The following is a 17500-nucleotide window of genomic DNA, read 5'->3' on the forward strand; positions in this document are numbered from 1 at the left end:
ATAGGCCGGCAGGAGAAAACAATATGCAAATATCCGGATGAGGATGACCTCGGGGGCGGAGCCACGCTCGCCCATTTGTTGGAGGAAAGGGGGCGTGAATCTCCCCGATCCTAGAATTTGCATATATCGATTTAGCACAGACGCGCCTGGAGGCCGGGCCAAGCCGCTCCGCGCTTGCTAATTGGACAGAGGAAAGTGGGCGTGTAGCATTTGTGATCCGAATTTTCCTCGGAAAGGCCGCTATTTGCGCTCGCGGCTCGGTGCGTATCGCTGAACGGGCCCAAGACAGCACGACTCTCAGTGTTCACAGGTGGTGCGGGAATGGCCGTAGAAGGAGAGAGGTGAGGGTGGTGGAGGGTTTTCGGTGGTGGTTTGATGGTTATGATGCCGTTTGGCAATGACGGTGATGCGATGTTTGCGGGATTGAGTTGTGAAGGTAAAGGTCGTGGGTGTTGGCGTTGTTGTTGTTGTCTGAGGGTTGGAGCGTGGTTGTAGTTGGTGACGATGGCTGGCGTGGTGGTTAAGGTGGTTGTTGTGTGATGGCGATTGAGACGTGGTTGGTTCAAAATAAAGATAGAACAGAAAAACGGCTATCTCAAAGCGTCGCAGCCTGACTGAATCACATAAATTCCCTCTATACAACGGGTTTGGGGCTAACTACAGATGTACTTAGAGATATCTCACCTACGGGCCCTGAATGATGGTTTGCGAATTTCCACAGCCGTAACAATATTATCGGGAGTTTGGCACAAATAATGACATGTAACTTTTTTTTATCAATCATTCACATTTCTCTTCTCAGGCAAGAACAACAGATATTACTCTCAAATACAACAGTATTTCACCAAAATTTTACAAGAGAGTGAAATGGATATTATTCTGTACATCCCATCAGAGCTATGACCAAAACATTGAAGAACGTGTTGAAGTTGTTGAAACGAGGCAAGTTTGACATGTTTGAACAATTCAAGCATTTTGTTATTTCTGACAAGCTTTTTGATCTCCATAGCAACAGCATGCTTTCATTTACCAGCAATAAGCTCATCATCTTGTTTGGGACCATCTACATATTACATATTTAAGAAAGGCAGAATTAGTTAAGGTCCCTTTCCCCATATACTGCAGATCCAATATGCCCCCACCACCCTCCACCCCCCTCTCCTTCTCAACCACCACATTATTTTCCATCCACCTTCCACCCAATTCCCCTAGCCTCACTTATATTCACCCTTTGTGATTATTTGCTCAATTTAACCCCACCCCATTGCATCCATAATATGTAAACGGTCTCTTTGTGCCTTCTTCTTGGGATGAACTGTGTAGGCCTTATTTTTTTGCCGGTCCTTTCCGCAGCAAGTCTCCAAGCCTAGTTAATGGTCCTCAGGAAAAATGCTCTGAGAAAGGAAACTTCAGGTTAAAAAGCATTGCCTCTGAAGTTTACCGCAATCACAGAAGTACATTTTAATTGCATAGAAGTTGCCATGGGGACAATGGCATTGCTGTAAGTTATTTGTAATCCACAATGCCATTGTGAACAAAATTCCTGTAAAACTTTGTCATTGGAATCTTTCATAAAGGTTGGCTTGTTGGTCATTCCTATACCATACCCCATGATGCTGAGGTTCAAGGTACATGTCCAACTTCGTATGTCGATTTCTCCATTGTCTACTAATTTTCTTACAATTCATGTAAAAACACATGGTCTTCCCCATGCCTTTGTGGAGTATGCAATTTATATTCAAGCTCTACGATGAGCCTCAGAACAGTAAAAACACAGGTTGTTTATACTTAAACAATGTTGACAGAGATCTAAGGCTGTCTTAGCTGGTAATCAGGACTCAGCATCAGCAGGGTGGGTGGGTGGGTGGAGAGAGTGTGTGTGTGTGTGTGTGTGTGTGTGTGTGTGTGTGTGTGTGTGTGTGTGTGTGTGTGTGTGTGTGTGTGTGTGTGTGTGTGTGTTTGTTTGTGTGTGTGTGTGTGTGTGTGTGTGTGTGTGTGTGTGTGTGTGTGTGTGTGTGTGTGTGTGTGTGTGTGTGTGTGTGTGTGGGGGGGGGGGGGGAGGAGGAGGACTTAAGAAAGATATTTACGTTAACAACACTTGAGAAAGCAATAATTAATCGAGACAACAAAATCATATTGAATTCCAACAAAACAGTAACCAAAAATAAATTGAAATTGTTGCAAACTTCCTCTTTCATCTGAGATATGTGGCATGTGCATGTTTTAATCAGTACAGCATGGAAAGCTCGATAAGTAATTCAGGGATTATCAGTTCAGTTCTAGCCTTGATTGATCTTGCTGCAATCTGATATGGCAGTGTAATGTGTTGCTGTATTGGAATGCATGCCGCATTACATAGTGATGCTTAAAGCTTTTAGGATGACAAAGCAATCTTCCTTACATAATGAACTCACCAGTTGTGCTAAGCGCTGATGTGCAACCATGCCAGTGGCGAAGGCTTGCGCCTGGTAGGCCTGAGTCAGGCCTGTTGTAGATGCTATGGAAGTGGGGCTGGAGAAATGAGGCTGTGGAGTGGGAATCGAATCTGTGATCGATGGATTATAGCTGCCGTCCTGAGTTCCTTGAGTGTTACACTGTGACGAAGATGTTTGAGAAATATCTGCAGCGTCTTCAGCTGACACTGATTTTGATTATGGTGTCAAAAGGGAGTTGGGAGAAAACAGATGGAGATTTGGGGTGAAGAAAAGAAAACATTTATGAGTGAATTTCAAAAAGGTGGCAAGCACATCACTTAATGAGTTAAGCTGCAACAGGAAGTCCAGTGCGGGATTACCTGTTGAAGGCTTCCCTATTTGGTTCCCCACAAATAGTTCAGCTTTGGCATCATCAGATTCCACATGCCTCCACATGCCAGAGACCATTTCTTGCTCTACAATCCCAGCTGTCATGGAGGCAGGCTGGAATTCTGTCTGAGACTCTTGTTCTTGAGGTTGGTCGAGTCGGCGAGCTCGGGCCTCTGTCCGCTGCCGCTGAAACAGTGTGACACGATCCCGCAAGGCTTTTGCCACAGTCTTCACGTCTCCCTCATGGATGATGTTTGAAGCAACCTGCGTGCAGACATTCACATAAAAGGTGTGGCTTGAATATGGATAAGGTGATGGGGATCATAGTGCTAAAACAGCCAGATTGATAAAACAATGGTTGTTTTACAGCACATTTACATTGTTGCTGTTTCGGATAGTTGAGCAAGCAGAGTAACAAGTTCTGCTTAGAGTGCAAGCCTGATGAAAGCTCGCAAACAAAGTGAAGCTGAAGAATGTGACTTCTCAGTCATATTTACAGGCAGGGTTGTAACGAGGACTATGGGTTGTGGCATTTTCTCTTGTACCATCATGGCATTTCTCTATCTTAATAAACATTGAATCATGGCCATTTTAGCTAATAAAACATCATCATATTACTTGGTAACCATTTAGTTTGTCTTTCTTTGGCAAAGCCACTATCAATGACTTTCATATTCGCACACATGAGGGTCTAAAGATCTGTTGGTCCATTTATGGGCTTCTGAAAGCACAAAGCTCAGAGAAGGGCAAGGTTAAATTGATGGTGGGGTAGTGGGGCAACAACAGGCAAGAGGATAAATCAACAGGAAAGGAAAGAGAGAGGACAGAGAACATGAGCACTGAAAAGAGTAAGGAAGAGGATTAGGTTCGGAAAGATTAATGGGAGTAATAAATATCATGGGTTAGAATTGGGGATGGTGAGAGATGGCAGTGTACTGCTTGCTTGAAGCTCTGGAGGGAAGAGTGAGGCAGAAGAGGCTCTGGAAGACAGTTCCCTAGATGGGAAAAGTGAGGAATAAATGAGTATAAGTGCGAGGTCAGCCTGGATTTTGGAAGTTTAACCAGGAGGGGATTACTGGAAGAAAGTATTCATCTTGGAGTTGCTGAGGATCGGAGAACTGAGAGCGTGGAGTGAGCAATATTGGAGAATATACTGTAGAAAATGAAGAACACTGACCTACCTGCAATATGAGAGCAGTAGAGCTGTGCTTCGGCCCCATCATGGGAGATTCCAATAATTGCAGTATTGCCATTGCAGTTATTTCCAACCATAAACTGGCCTCCTACTATCATGCTCTACTGTGATCTAGTATTTCTTTACCGAGACCATACCTAACAGCTTTAAGGATCAACTGCAATTGTCTTGGCACTTTCTTCTTCCCAAAACTGTCTTACTCATAAATGCTTGGTTCATCAAGCCTCCTCCCGTACCTACAGCACCATTTTCCTCCATACGGTAAACAACCATTCATTTCACCCCTTCGATGATGTTGGTCTCTGTATATCCATATTGGGAATCTTGAGAAGTCCAGTTTGCAGAGGTGCCTGCATGAAACAATCAATTCCTCTTCACGTCCATTAACGGTGTTAAACCACTCTGTTTCAGTACCTTCCCCAAAATCTCCTACATGTCTGCATCCTTCCAACCCCACCCCTTTTCTCCGTCCCTCTCTTCAGCATCTCTCCACTTCATGTCCCCCCTTTCTGAATCCCCATCCAAGCTTCCCCTCACCCCACACCCTGCCATATTCCTACACCTCATCCCATGTTCCCCCTCACACTGCCTCCTCCCAGCTTCCTCATAATCCTACCCCCTCTCAGCTTCTGACTCATCCCACCCTCCCTCAACGTGCCCCTCATCTCACCACTTCTCAGCCTCCCACTCATCCGGTGTCCTCTCAGCTTCCCCCATCGTCCCATGCCCTCTCAATTTCCACCTTGTCCTGCACCCTCCCAGATTCCCCCTGCCCCTTCTCCTCCTCCCAGGTTCCCCCACTATCACACCCTCCAACCCCCCCAGTCCCACACCCTCCCAGCTCACCCCCCCCCCTTTGAAGCTTATCCCTTGCCCTGCCCCCTCTCCTCTCCTTTCCACATTCCCGACGCTGCCAATAACGCCTCCTTCACTGTCCCTAACTGTGTGGACCTCAATTATCCGAAGCCTCCACTCCAACCTAATCGATCTATCAATACAGGCTGCTGCTGTTAAACTGGATTTCATCATTCAACAGAATCCTTCCTCCCACAGGACATCCCTGACTCCTCAGTGTCTCCTCTGGTTTGATTAACCTGAACTCCATCTTGGTGGCGAAGTTGCACTTCACATCAAGAACTCTATTTCTCACTGGAGGTGTGCTGCTCTTACACCTCGCAACCCTGAGGAGTAGCTTTGGCTGTGACTTCCCCTCTACTCTGACCTGTTGTTTGTCTGTGTGTTGTATGGTCCTTCAAACAGTGATGACTCCATTTACATATTTTTCTTAGCCAACATGGACCAAGCTTTAAACACTCAATGCAACTCTCTCTTTGTCATATTTGGTGATTTCAATTGTCACCATGCCAAATGGCAGGATGTTGGTACCTCTTTCACCAGCAATGGCACTTCAGCAAAGGACTTCTGCGACTTCATGGGACTGACTCAATCTGTGAACTTTCCCACTTGGATTTCTCCCAATGACAAATCCTTCCTTCTGTACTTAGTGATTACAAACTTCCCAGAAAATGTCTCCTGCTCTTCCTCTGCTCCAATTGGTTCATCTGATCATGTGATTGTGAGAGTCAACATCTCTCTGGCCATTCTATGAGCCGGCAAGTGTGGCAATTCACTCAGGCAAATTGGCAGGGACTGCAAGCAGCCATCTCACTTCAGGACTGGTCTCCTATATCTGCTGCCCCCGATGTTAACTTAGCCTGGAAATTTTTCCACAGAAACCTGCTCTCTCTTACGCAGAGATTCATCCCATCACATCCTCAGTTATCATACCCTTATTACCACCCATGGTGCACTGAATCCTGTGGTGAGGCAGTTGCTTTGAAACAACTTGCCTTCTCTTCCTGGAAGGCAAATCCAAAGATAACCTCAGATAATTGCAAAAAGCCTGCAACAAGTGTGTGTCCACTTTCAGGACAGCCAGAAAATAACATCTGGCCAAGCTCAAAATTGAACTCTCAAACTTGTCTCCTAAAAAATACTTCTTCTTCTTAAACTTGATGGCGCATTGTCAAGTCTGTCTCTGGAGGATGCTCCCCGTCCATCACTTCCCTCGCTTAAAATACCACCACAGCCAACTCCATTCATGAGTAGGACAGATGCCTCAATTCTGTGTTTATTTCCAAATATTGTGTCCCAACCCCTCACTCTCTGTACCCACCCTATCCAGTCAAACCAAACTGCTCCTGGACTCTGTCTCTTGCACTGGAGAAGTTGGAGAGGTTTCTGGTAACCCTCAACTCTGATTCGGCAAGTAGACTGCACGCATCAGCTCGCGTGTCCTCAAAACCCGCTATGCTGGTCTTGTACAATCTTCTGCTATGTTCACCCTATCATTTGTCTTCGGTTATCTTCCATCTGCATGGAAGTCAACCAAATCACTGCATTACATAAACTAAACAAGGTGCAAAAAACAATCCCCTTAACTACAGACATATTAGCTTACTTCCAATCATCCACAAGGTCATGGAATCCATCATCACAGTTGACATCAAGTCCTTTTCTCCAATGGCCTGATGTCGTATCATCAATTGAGATTCAGACCAGGTCACTCTACCATGGACATGCTGCTTCTGCTCTCACAACAATGGATGGGGCCCTCAATGTCAGACATGAGATCAGGGCCATCTTCTTCGACACATCTCTAACATTTGATACAGTCTGGCATCCTGCCTTGCTCTCCAAACTCTCTGCCCATAACATCAAAGGCCAACTCCACACATGGCATACTGACTTCCTCTACTCTCAAAGCCAACATGTGGCTCCCAGCAGAATTCTCTCATCTCGTATCCTTGTCAAGGCTGGAATCCCCAAGGCAGTGTTCCGAGGCTCCGTCCTATTCCTAATCTTCATCACCAATCTCTCTGACTGAAAAATCCTCTTTCTCTCTTTGTTGATGACCTCAACCTCGACTGTGACATCCCTCAGCTTTTATATAGGCAACCTACAGCCTCTTCACACTCTGCAGTATCAAATCCTGCCATCTAATTTCTTAACAATCCTCTTGAAGAAGTTCAGTCACTTTTGGGCCTCACTATCAGCTATGATCTTTCTTGGGAAAACCACACTTCTAAGTTGGCCTCCAAACTCAGTCACCAAATGGGCATCCTTTGTAGTGCAAAGTCCTTCCTTGGAACACCTAAACTCTTTATCCACCTACAAGGCCTTTACCCGCAGTTTGATGGAGTACTGCTCTCGCCTATGGGTTTGTGTCCCTGCCTCACACCTTGTCCAGCTTGATGTCATCGAAACCAAGGCCTTCAAGATCATTGGAATCTCCCACAATGAAGCTGAGTCAATGGGCCTATCACTTTGCCATCGCATAGATTATCTGTGCTCTATCTGTTTTCGACTGCCTCCTTTGTGGTTTTACATCCTCTGCTCTTTCAGTGCTCTATTCCCCACCCCATCCATGTTTCGACAAGATGCACATGGTCTGTCTGCAACCCCCTTCTGGTGAAACTCCCAAAATCCAGAATCACTGCTCACCTCCACGTTCATCTTTTTTCCACACTTGTAGAACCAACTTACACATTCTATTGAACCCCATTCTTCTCTCCATGCCTTCAAGATGGCTGTTCACCACCATCTTAAATCATCCCCATTCCAAGCCATGATCTTTTCTACCCCCATTAACCCTCCCCAAGCCCCATTCTTTCCAAATTTACAATTTTTCCTTCTTGAGAGATTGCTGCTGTACACCTTATCCTTTTCCTTCCTGACACCTTATCGACCATGTGTGTTCTTCCCTCTGCCCTCATTTTTCTGTACATCCCTCATTTCTTCAAGTCTCCCTCGATTTTGTACCTCAACTCTGCTTTTGCTGTGTCACCAAGGAAGAAACTTGGTTTTCAAGCTTTCCCCTTCTCTTTTTCCTATTCCTTTTGTTCTGTAACCTTCTGATCCATTCTATGTTCTAGCTTCTCCATGAACCTCGACTTTTTGTACAAAAAAAACATAATAAAACCGAAACATTTGGGCTTGGTAAGTTAGTACAACAGCATTATAAAGTTAATGCACAATAAGCTACCCATAATTGTGAAGATGACTCGTGCTCCTTACTGTGAGCCTTTTCTATGGCTGTCCCCTCCTGTGAGGTCTGTGAATCTGTTTCTATGGGCAGGTATCCCTCCATGCCAACTTCATTTTTCTCCATCCCAAGTGCTTCACTGATACCGGTCGGGCAATTGTTTTATTCAGGTCTTTTCTCCTGACTTGTTTGTCCACATTTGTATAATCTTTCTATGCTCTTGAATTTCAGGTTTTGCCTCATGATGATAAATGCTTTTTTACTGTCATGTCAGCAGTAGTACAGAGGAAGCTGTTTTATGTGTTGCACCTTCTACTATTGTTGTGTATCGTCTTCATTTTCACATGTTTAGATTCACAGAAACAAACCTCATAAATAAGCTCACATTGCAAAATGTAAACTTCTTTTTTTTTTTTTAACCCAACTCTTGTTCCTGAAAAACTCAAAAACTCAGGTCAGTGTGAAAACAACAAAACCAAGTCGACGGAGACGAGAGCAAGACCCACCATTTCCAAGGCAACTTGTTCTGGAATGTCCCAATCAAGGTCAAAGCTAAACTCTATGGCCTCGTTCTCCTTGTATCGTCCGCGAAGCCGCCTTGGATCTTCTACACGCAACCACAATTTGATTGTCCGACGTGTGCCATCATCTTCCTCGGCGAGCTCCACACGCACGCCTGTGTCCTCCGTGAAGAAGGCATGTTCTAACAGGTCTCGAATAGAGAACCTGGAGCAAGAAACACTATAGTAAAGGCAAAGCATGTAAGACCAGTTCATTATCGAGCACAAAAGGTAATAAACAGGGTATTCATGTCATTTTGTTACAATTCTGGAAATAAATCTTGGAGCATGAAGTATTTCAGTTTATTGGAAAAGGTGGAAAGGCACCGCTCAAAAAAAACAATACAGCAATAAAAAAAAATTGAGAAACCACCTGGCTCAGTCTGCAAACAACATAAAAACGACACACTGAATTGGCTTGAAGGGAAGCCAGAACTCATTTTAAATGTCACAAAATATTCACATTAGGCATGCAGTTTCGCAGCGCTGAATGCTAAAGCCATCTGTTTTGGAGATGTTCAGAAATGGTTGATGACGTGCATCCGATTTTGGCCAAAACGGAGTGATTCAATCAGGTAGATTTCATAGTAAAATGTTAACGTCATTCGAGATACCTCACTCAGGATGTAACATTAGCTGCACCCTGCTGCATGATAATCAATATTATAAAATTAGTGGAGCAAAGCAAATAAGTAAGTAAGTCAATAAATAAATAATGCATGCGACGAAAGAATAAATTAAATATAAATAATGAATAATAAAGGCCTGCTGATAGGCCCATCATTTCAGGCCTGTTGTTGAAAGAATAAAGCCTAAAAAAAAAGCAAAGAACAATAAGATTCCATCAAAAGGAAAATGGTACTTGCAAAATGGCTGCTTTAGCAAAAAGGCAGACGCATCAAAATGGCACCACGTCCTCTCGTAGCGGGTTGGTGGGCTTACCTCGATTGACTTCATCAGGAGGCTTTTACAAATTCCCTTGTTCCGATAAACAGACAACCCACCTTTCATCCTTGTCCTTCCGAATGCAATTTTCGATGATTTCCTTGACCTCAGGGAAAGCCACCTTGTCAAAGCTTGCCGGTTTCACCCCCTGTTGACAAAGCAGCAGACAGCCATCTTTCACTGCTCCATTTCCTGTCTGCATTTTGTGCCTTCGCCAGATTAGAGATGTGTTAGAAGGTTTATAGTTTCAAGCAAACACCGTTGTTTGAAGTGGAGACCACAAATCAACTGTGTGCCTGAGATTAAAACTGCTTTGTTGTTGACAAAAAACAAGGTTTTCAAAGTGCAAATAAATATATAACGTAGGCCACATGAAGGAAGACAACAGAACACGACTAGCTGAACTACAAAACATAAAGCATGTGGAGGGAACGTTGAGAAATTAACAGAACAGACAATGGTGCTGTGGTTGGAATAAAAACAAGGAAAGTAACGGGATTGTCAGGTCTCATCACTTTCCTTGTTTTCATTCTGGTTTTGATAAACGCTTTACTCTTTCTTATAAGGACGTTATTTGATAAACGTTCAAAATCCTCATCAAGCTATTTTGTGAGTTTGTGTTTTAATCATATCAGGTTCGCAGCATTGAATATGGACAAGCATACAGCGAGCTGGACCCCTATCAGATGTCCTTAACCTGCTCAAGCTAAAACGGCCTAATGGGATGCTCTAAAAGGCTGAGTATGTGAAGAGGTTCATCGATAGGCCAAACAGTTGAACAAAACATAACAGGAACAATAATAATATCGTTATAGACAAGGACAGACTAAAATAAATAAATTCCTGGTTCTTGTTGACATGAGGGACTTGAACTTGTATAAAGCACAAGGATCTCATCGGGAGAAGGCGGGGGGATAGTGCGAGCACATCGATGACAGAAATCCGCTCTCACAACGAGGGGGGGTTGAGGAAGAATCTCAGATTTCAACCTCAGAGTTTTTATCATCGTGATGCCAAGCCGTGAGAACAATAGAATGCAGGGAAATCCTTGGAATTCATTTTTCTTTTCCACAAAATGGAATCAAAAGATTGCTCTAGATATATATATATATATATATATATATATATATATATATATATATATATATATATATATATATATATATATATATATATATATATATTGAAGAGTCATGCCAGCCAACCATGATCAAGTGAGATGGTTGTGGTCACAAAGGCAGTCACACTTGTTTGTGTTTCATCCCAAATTCTACCAAATTAGGCCAATCATTCCAAAAAGTGGTATAAAGCCATTATCAAAAATAGCAGCATAATTCCACCAACACCAAAACAACCACTACTACTACTTCAACGGCCCCAATTATTCCCACCTTCTTGTGGGGTCGGTTAGGGAAGGATTTGGTCCAAGTCTCTCAGGAACTTGCTGGCAAGGATACGTTCGATTGCAGGTGGCAGAAATTTGGAATTTGTTCATTATGCCAGTGATAACTCACCTCCTCTTTGTGAAAGGCACAGTTGGATCTTTAACATCCACCAATAGCCAACGTTGGCAGATGTATCCTGCAGCTTTATCTCGTTCAGATGTACCATGCACAGCATGATGCCGAGTGAAACACTGGGGTGACAGTTTTATATCCGAGTTGAGATTCGAACCCAGGCCAGACAGTCCAAAGACATGTGTGCATACCTTTTAAAAGTACCAATGTCCAATTCCAACAACCACCAAAAAACAAAGCACCAATTAAGCTGTCAACCTGTAATGACGAAAGCCACCACAGCCAAGCTCCAGCCAAGTCATTGCAGCAAGAGCAGCAGATGTTAACTACGATGGGATGTCGCATAACGCTTGGAATCGAAACCACCATGACAGAAGTCTCAAGCAGCACAACCCCACAGCACTTGCTGCTTCAAAACCAGATTTAGTCGCTCTACATGGCTCCTCTCAGAGCCAAACTGAGAATCAACAGGACGCCAACCCACAAAACACGCACGCACGCACAAACGCACCCCTTATGATTGACCTCACCATTGCTCCTCTGCAAGACCTTAGTTCTTCACCATCCTCTCAGTATGCCTTTTTGACATTTTGCTATGTGTGCAAAAATTCAATGCTGATGCAATCTCCTCTACGTGACTTTCATTTCACTCGACCCTTCTGTCATTCTTATGTTATCATTAACTTGCACTATTGCATTAATTTGATGGTTGAAAATATAGCAAGATGAATTGTAAACTGGCACCAAAACCTTGTTCTGAGCATCTCACATAAAGTCACAGCCACAACATTACAGCAATGTAATGTATCTTGCGGAGTGAGAAGCCATTCATTGTATCCTCCAGACCACACTTGCAGTGTTAAATGGTCGTAATTTTGGGGCAAAATGGGGGAAAAGAATTTCATACATCGGGAAAAAGTAAATGGTCCGAGACATCAGTCACACCAATCCGTTTCTTTAGCTGAAGGGTTACATTTTGTACGAGAGAAGAGATGGAATGAGGGGGTTGCTACATACAAGGGGACAAACAAGGGGAGTAGCTCACTTGGTTGTGAGCTTCGCTTCTGACCTGTCTGGTTTGAGGTTACCATGACAGCTTATGAAATACTGCTTCCCTTCAACCACAAGAGGGCACCACAAAACAATCTTCCCATTAAATACCTACTTTATCTCGACAATGAGAAATGGGAGTTAAGCTACCATCGAATGATATTGTAAATAATGCGAGCATTGAACCTGTCGCTTCAGTGATGGTAGTTCAACAACATAACTTACACATGTTACAGTACAGTAATACAATTGATCGACTCGACAGGTTGTCAGTCACAACACAGTATTAATTTCAGTAATACGCACACTTATTCACCAAAACACTATTATTACTTTGTTTTCTTTTCCCAAGGATCAGACGTTATGTCGTTTTTTTTTCATGTTACAAAAGCAATTCTCATTGAATCACGAAAAATATACCGCTGTAAAGGCTGAGCCTTGTGCTATATGTAACGCCATCTTATTACATCTAGCCATCTTACTAAATCTGTCATCCCGTCGCCTAGCATCTGGCATTCAGCCCATCGCCTACAGACGTAAAATCGTCAGATATACGGGTTTTGTTGTTCAACTGCCGTCAGCAGAGTGATGAGAGGGTTGAGTGCTGGATGCTGGGATGACGTGCACGTACGTCCATAGAGGTCTATCCTCGAGCGAGACGTAACACCATAATGACGTCCGAGTGAAAGGAGCGTGACACACAAAGGAAGGGAAGGACAGACAGAGAAATCAGACTACTTTGATAAATAGATTACTATTTATTTAACGGCCAAATTATTTCGATTTTCTTGTGGATTCGGGTGGAGAAAGCTTTCACTAACTAGCTGGCCAAGCTTTACGATCGACTGAAGGTGATTAATACAGAAAGTTTTTCAGTGTACTGGGCATAGCAGCCACTCTTCACGAAAGACACCGCGGTATCTTTAACATTCACCAACTAATACTATCAAACAGGACACTCAGCTAGCTTAATGTCCATCCGAAGGACGGCATACATTGTGATGTAATGCCCTCCCTGCGAAGCACCAATCCGATATACAGTAAGTTGTAGGTATACAGTCAGTTCCAGAATCAAACTCAAAGGAATTGTATATTTATAGAGTATTTAATAAATCAGTTGTACATATTGACACATATGCTATAGGATAAATGGTCTCTTCCTGCATCAATGATGTCAGCACAGCCATTTATGATGCAAACAATCATATTCTGTGCTAAAGGGTGTTTGGCGCATCTTTGTATTTCAAGATAAGCCTGGAATGGCACCATGGAGATGCCACATAGCGTAAACAAAGTGTCAGTGCTGAATCATTGATACACATGCATAGCTAGAATTCCAGCACATGGGTTAGGCGATGGTTGCCTCATGCAAGCAACACCATTGCAGAGCTAATTTGTTAGTCAATGATTTATGGTCCTTCCGGTTGAAGCAATAAGAGAAGAGTTGCAGCCCAGCTTTGAGTTAGCAGGAAGTATGGTCATAGAGCCAGCAATGACTACTGCCTAGTGTGCTGTGAAACTCGTCAAAATACTAAGCTGGTGTGAGAACAATGTAACTTTTACATTAATATCACTGCAGTTGAACTTCAATTCCTTGGAATAGCCATAAAGCTGTAGAAAGGTCACTGATTGAATCTAATGATATAACCTGAAAGCCATCCTTGAATTATTTATGAACATTACTCTTTGTTTCTTGATTTCATTGTTTGCAATAAGTATCAAAGTCCTAAAGACAGACACCAGAAAGGATGTTTAAGTCAGTAGCAACAAGAATGACTGAACTGAGGTCTCTGATTTAGGTGAGATCTGATTCCAATCAGATCTCACCTAAATTTTTTGGAAGGGAAAACAATGTACAGCACATCCATTTTTTACTTCGTTGCATTGAAAAACTATCTTCAAACTTCCCATTTTATTCGTCTCCGACCCGAGAAACGGCTGTACGCACCGAGGTGACACGGCGGTATATCTGCGCGGCATTGTGGCACTCTGCATATGGATACTCAGATGTGGCCATCTCGAGCACGCACATCCCAAATGCGTACACATCGACACCCTCATCGTAGTGTTCCTCGTACATCTCAGGCGCCATGAACTCCGGTGTGCCTGAAAAAATATGGAGCAAAGGTTAATGGAGGGGAAAAAAAATTCTAAAGGAGAAAGAGAAGCAAAATAAGTGGAGATCAACTCAAGGATATTCATCTAAAAGAGTATAAAATAAAACTAAGATGACTTGGAACCTGAACAAAGGAAAAATTATACATTTGTTATTTGTGACAGGCTGATTTAAGGTGACATTTTGAAAATTGCACAGGAACAATTACCGTATTTACATGATTCTAAGGCGCATATTAATTTTTCATGATAAAAAGTAAATAAAGAAATACGAATGCAAGACACACCTTAATTTAGAGTTTTAATAACGATATGAGTTCCCTTATAAGGAACTACAATGCAGGAGGAGGCCATTAGGCCCATCAAGCCTGTACAATGTTTGCCAACCTATGGTTATTTGTCTATGTTCTATCCTTTTTTAAATGCTGAGCCTTTTTAAAGTCAAGCAAGCAAGCAATACGTGCCATTTTTAGTCTTTGTTATGACTCAGCCAAGGTTGTAACTGCCAACCTCCCAGACTCAGAGCAGAAGCTCAAACTATTATACCACTGATTCTTGTGAACTGCCCATATATTTAAGCTATAATATTTTACGCAAAGTTCACACAAAGCCCATCTGGGAAACTCTTGAATAAAAATGTCAGAAAAGAAAAAGAAACTTGAAGCAAGAGATCAATGACAGGTGTGATGAATCGTTTCCTCTTTTGCATAAGCGACATTAATTCTGATCACGTGGTTGATGACATGTTCTTTTCTTCCATTCCTATCATGCCTCTATTTATTTTCCAGAGAGACATGACACATGTCACTGTCTCTAATCTATCGTCTCTACTATTTATTGTAAGGTGCACTGAAATAAAATTAAAATCTCATTTTGTAAAAAAAAAATATAAAAAGACAAGAAAGGTTGCGCCATAGAATCGTGCAAATATGGTATATTCCATGAAAAATTGTTCATGTCATTTGTAATCCACATTCAGCTTTACAAACTTTGTAAAGTAAGCTATCATGTTTCTTCAACATCTGAAATTACTTTTGTAACAGTCAGTTGAAACTGTCTGATTATCTCACTAGTGGAGAGGTGCACAGTAAGTCAGCGATGTGCCAACCTCACCGATAACACTTTTGGCAAATGAGGAACGTTTGAGTGTGGCCAGGCCCAAGTCACCGATCTTTACCGAACCGGTGGGGCCAGTGATGAAGATGTTGTCACACTTGAGATCCCGGTGGATAATGGGTGGATTCCGTGTGTGTAGGAAATGCAACCCACGTATAATCTGGAGGCACCAACTTCGCATCACTTTAATCTTCATTTGTTTGAACCGCTTAAGATATCTATGCAAATTGGAAGGGGTGAGAAAGCCACGCAAGGGTAGAGGTTGAGGAGGAGGAGGAGGAGGAGAAGAAGGAAATGCTTTCAACCATCATCAATCATCCAAAAAATGTTTTCAACCATATATTGACACCATTTTTGGCAGGATAGCTCGACGAAATTATTCCTTAGCTTTCGGTTGTTTCGCTATGAGTTTGATCCATGGCAGAGCTGAATACAAGTGAAACTTCTGTTCTGATAAAGAGTTAGCAGGGAGCATAGCATTATGGAGTATGCTGTCCTTGAAACGGAATTTTAAGTTTACTGCCAAATCTAAAATAATTTATCCTTAAAATATCACATGGTATCTTTATTTCATATGCATGGACCCTGTATCCAGTGCCCACAGCCCTACCATTAGATAAAGGTGTGAGTTACAAGTTAGGACAAAAAAACAAGAGATGCATTTCAAGTAAAATATTAATTCGGTAAACAGGGATGCAAGAGAAAAGCTTTGTTTACTGATATATATATATATATATATATATATATATATATATATATATATATATATATATATATATATATATTCCATGTATGTACAGTATGCGTATACACAGTATATATATTTATAGGACCGTGTCCAGTGGAGATTGGGGAAATCCTTGTCACACTCCACATGTTTCGAGATATATATATATATATATATATATATATATATATATATATATATATATATATATATATATATATATATATATATATATATATATGTATATTCAGTGGAATCTGGATAATAAGTGTATGCAGTTATTTTTAGATTTAGTGAAACACAAGTGCACTTATACATATTCAACAAGCCATGCCCTGTGCTTATATAATGGTAAATGTTCTTCAGGTTGGCTGCATAGATGTCAATTTTTGCATTATTACAATTTCAATTGTCCATTCCTCGGAAGCAAACACTAAATACTTTTCAGTCCTCGAGCACGTATCCGTTTAAACTCCGCAACAAGTTCATTTTCCATGTCTGGGTAAAAGGCCCATCTTCCACCCCCTATCTTCTTCAAACTTTTCTCACTCTGAACAATTATTTCCTCATTCTTCACCATTCACATCAAAGTCCTCATGTTAAATCCGAATTTCTTACATGTCTGATACTGGTTCTTACGAGAGTTGTAAAACGTGAGAATCTCAATCTACTTTTAATGTGTATGTGATCAACGCTTCACAGGCGTGTCCATTTTCATTGTGATGAAAAATGTTTTACGAGCTTTTATCATAAAGGGTCGTAAAACACCCTTTTACAACCCTTGGTGAGCAACGTTATTTTGAAAGTACAACTCTTGGAGTTCCAGTACCAGATGTGTAAGAAATTTGGGTGTAAAGTTTATGTGCCAATAAAACACGAAGTACTGCAGTGTTTGAGTTGATAATATTTTCAGCTTTCAAAGCCTTATGATGACGTATTTAATTTATATGCACTAAATTTTAATGGAGAAATCAAATAGGGAGGCCCGTGTGCACTTATTTTTTGTCGGGGTAAATCTTGCAAAAATGCAGGAAAATGCTGTGGAAATAGACGAAAATCAGCAAATGTTGGGGTAAAATCCACGAGTGCTGGCGAAAAATCGGCAGCTGATAATAGATGTGGTGAATGATGTCATTGTGTAATTAGTCCATATGTAGCTACAGTATCTGCTAATTACACTAATAGATATGCTGAACGTTTGCATTCTTTAACTCACAGGACATGCCATATTTCCTACCTGCAGTTAGATTATGCTGAGCGTTTTTTAAATGTAACAGCTCAGATGGTGCTGTTTGTAACAATATAGTGATTTACACAAAGATGCGCTGAATGTTTCCATTGCGTAATGTCCATATGTGGCGACCTGGTAATTACTGGATACATCAATAGATGCTGTTAGAGTTTTCATTGTGTAAGTAACTCATGG

At 41.9% G+C, this 17500-nt stretch overlaps 1 protein-coding gene across 2 annotated transcripts in view; it reads right to left on the minus strand.

Annotated features, from left to right (window-relative positions):
- The window catches only part of LOC147018076 (serine/threonine-protein kinase WNK2-like), a 192253-nt gene that overhangs the window by 73638 nt on the left and 101115 nt on the right, over positions 1-17500 (minus strand). For both annotated transcript variants that reach the window (XM_085897389.1, XM_085897390.1), the window contains exons 3-8: positions 15345-15565; positions 14065-14222; positions 9609-9697; positions 8551-8770; positions 2795-3068; positions 2415-2641 (exon numbers count right to left, since the gene is read on the minus strand). In XM_085897389.1, the coding sequence (XP_085753515.1) occupies positions 2415-2641; positions 2795-3068; positions 8551-8770; positions 9609-9697; positions 14065-14222; positions 15345-15565 (1189 nt within the window). The remainder of the gene's footprint in view (positions 1-2414; positions 2642-2794; positions 3069-8550; positions 8771-9608; positions 9698-14064; positions 14223-15344; positions 15566-17500) is intronic.

The sequence above is a fragment of the Eptatretus burgeri genome, chromosome 10, assembly GCF_056783735.1.
Source record: "Eptatretus burgeri isolate ZD-2024b chromosome 10, Ebu_testis_v1, whole genome shotgun sequence".
NCBI lineage: Eukaryota > Metazoa > Chordata > Myxini > Myxiniformes > Myxinidae > Eptatretus > Eptatretus burgeri.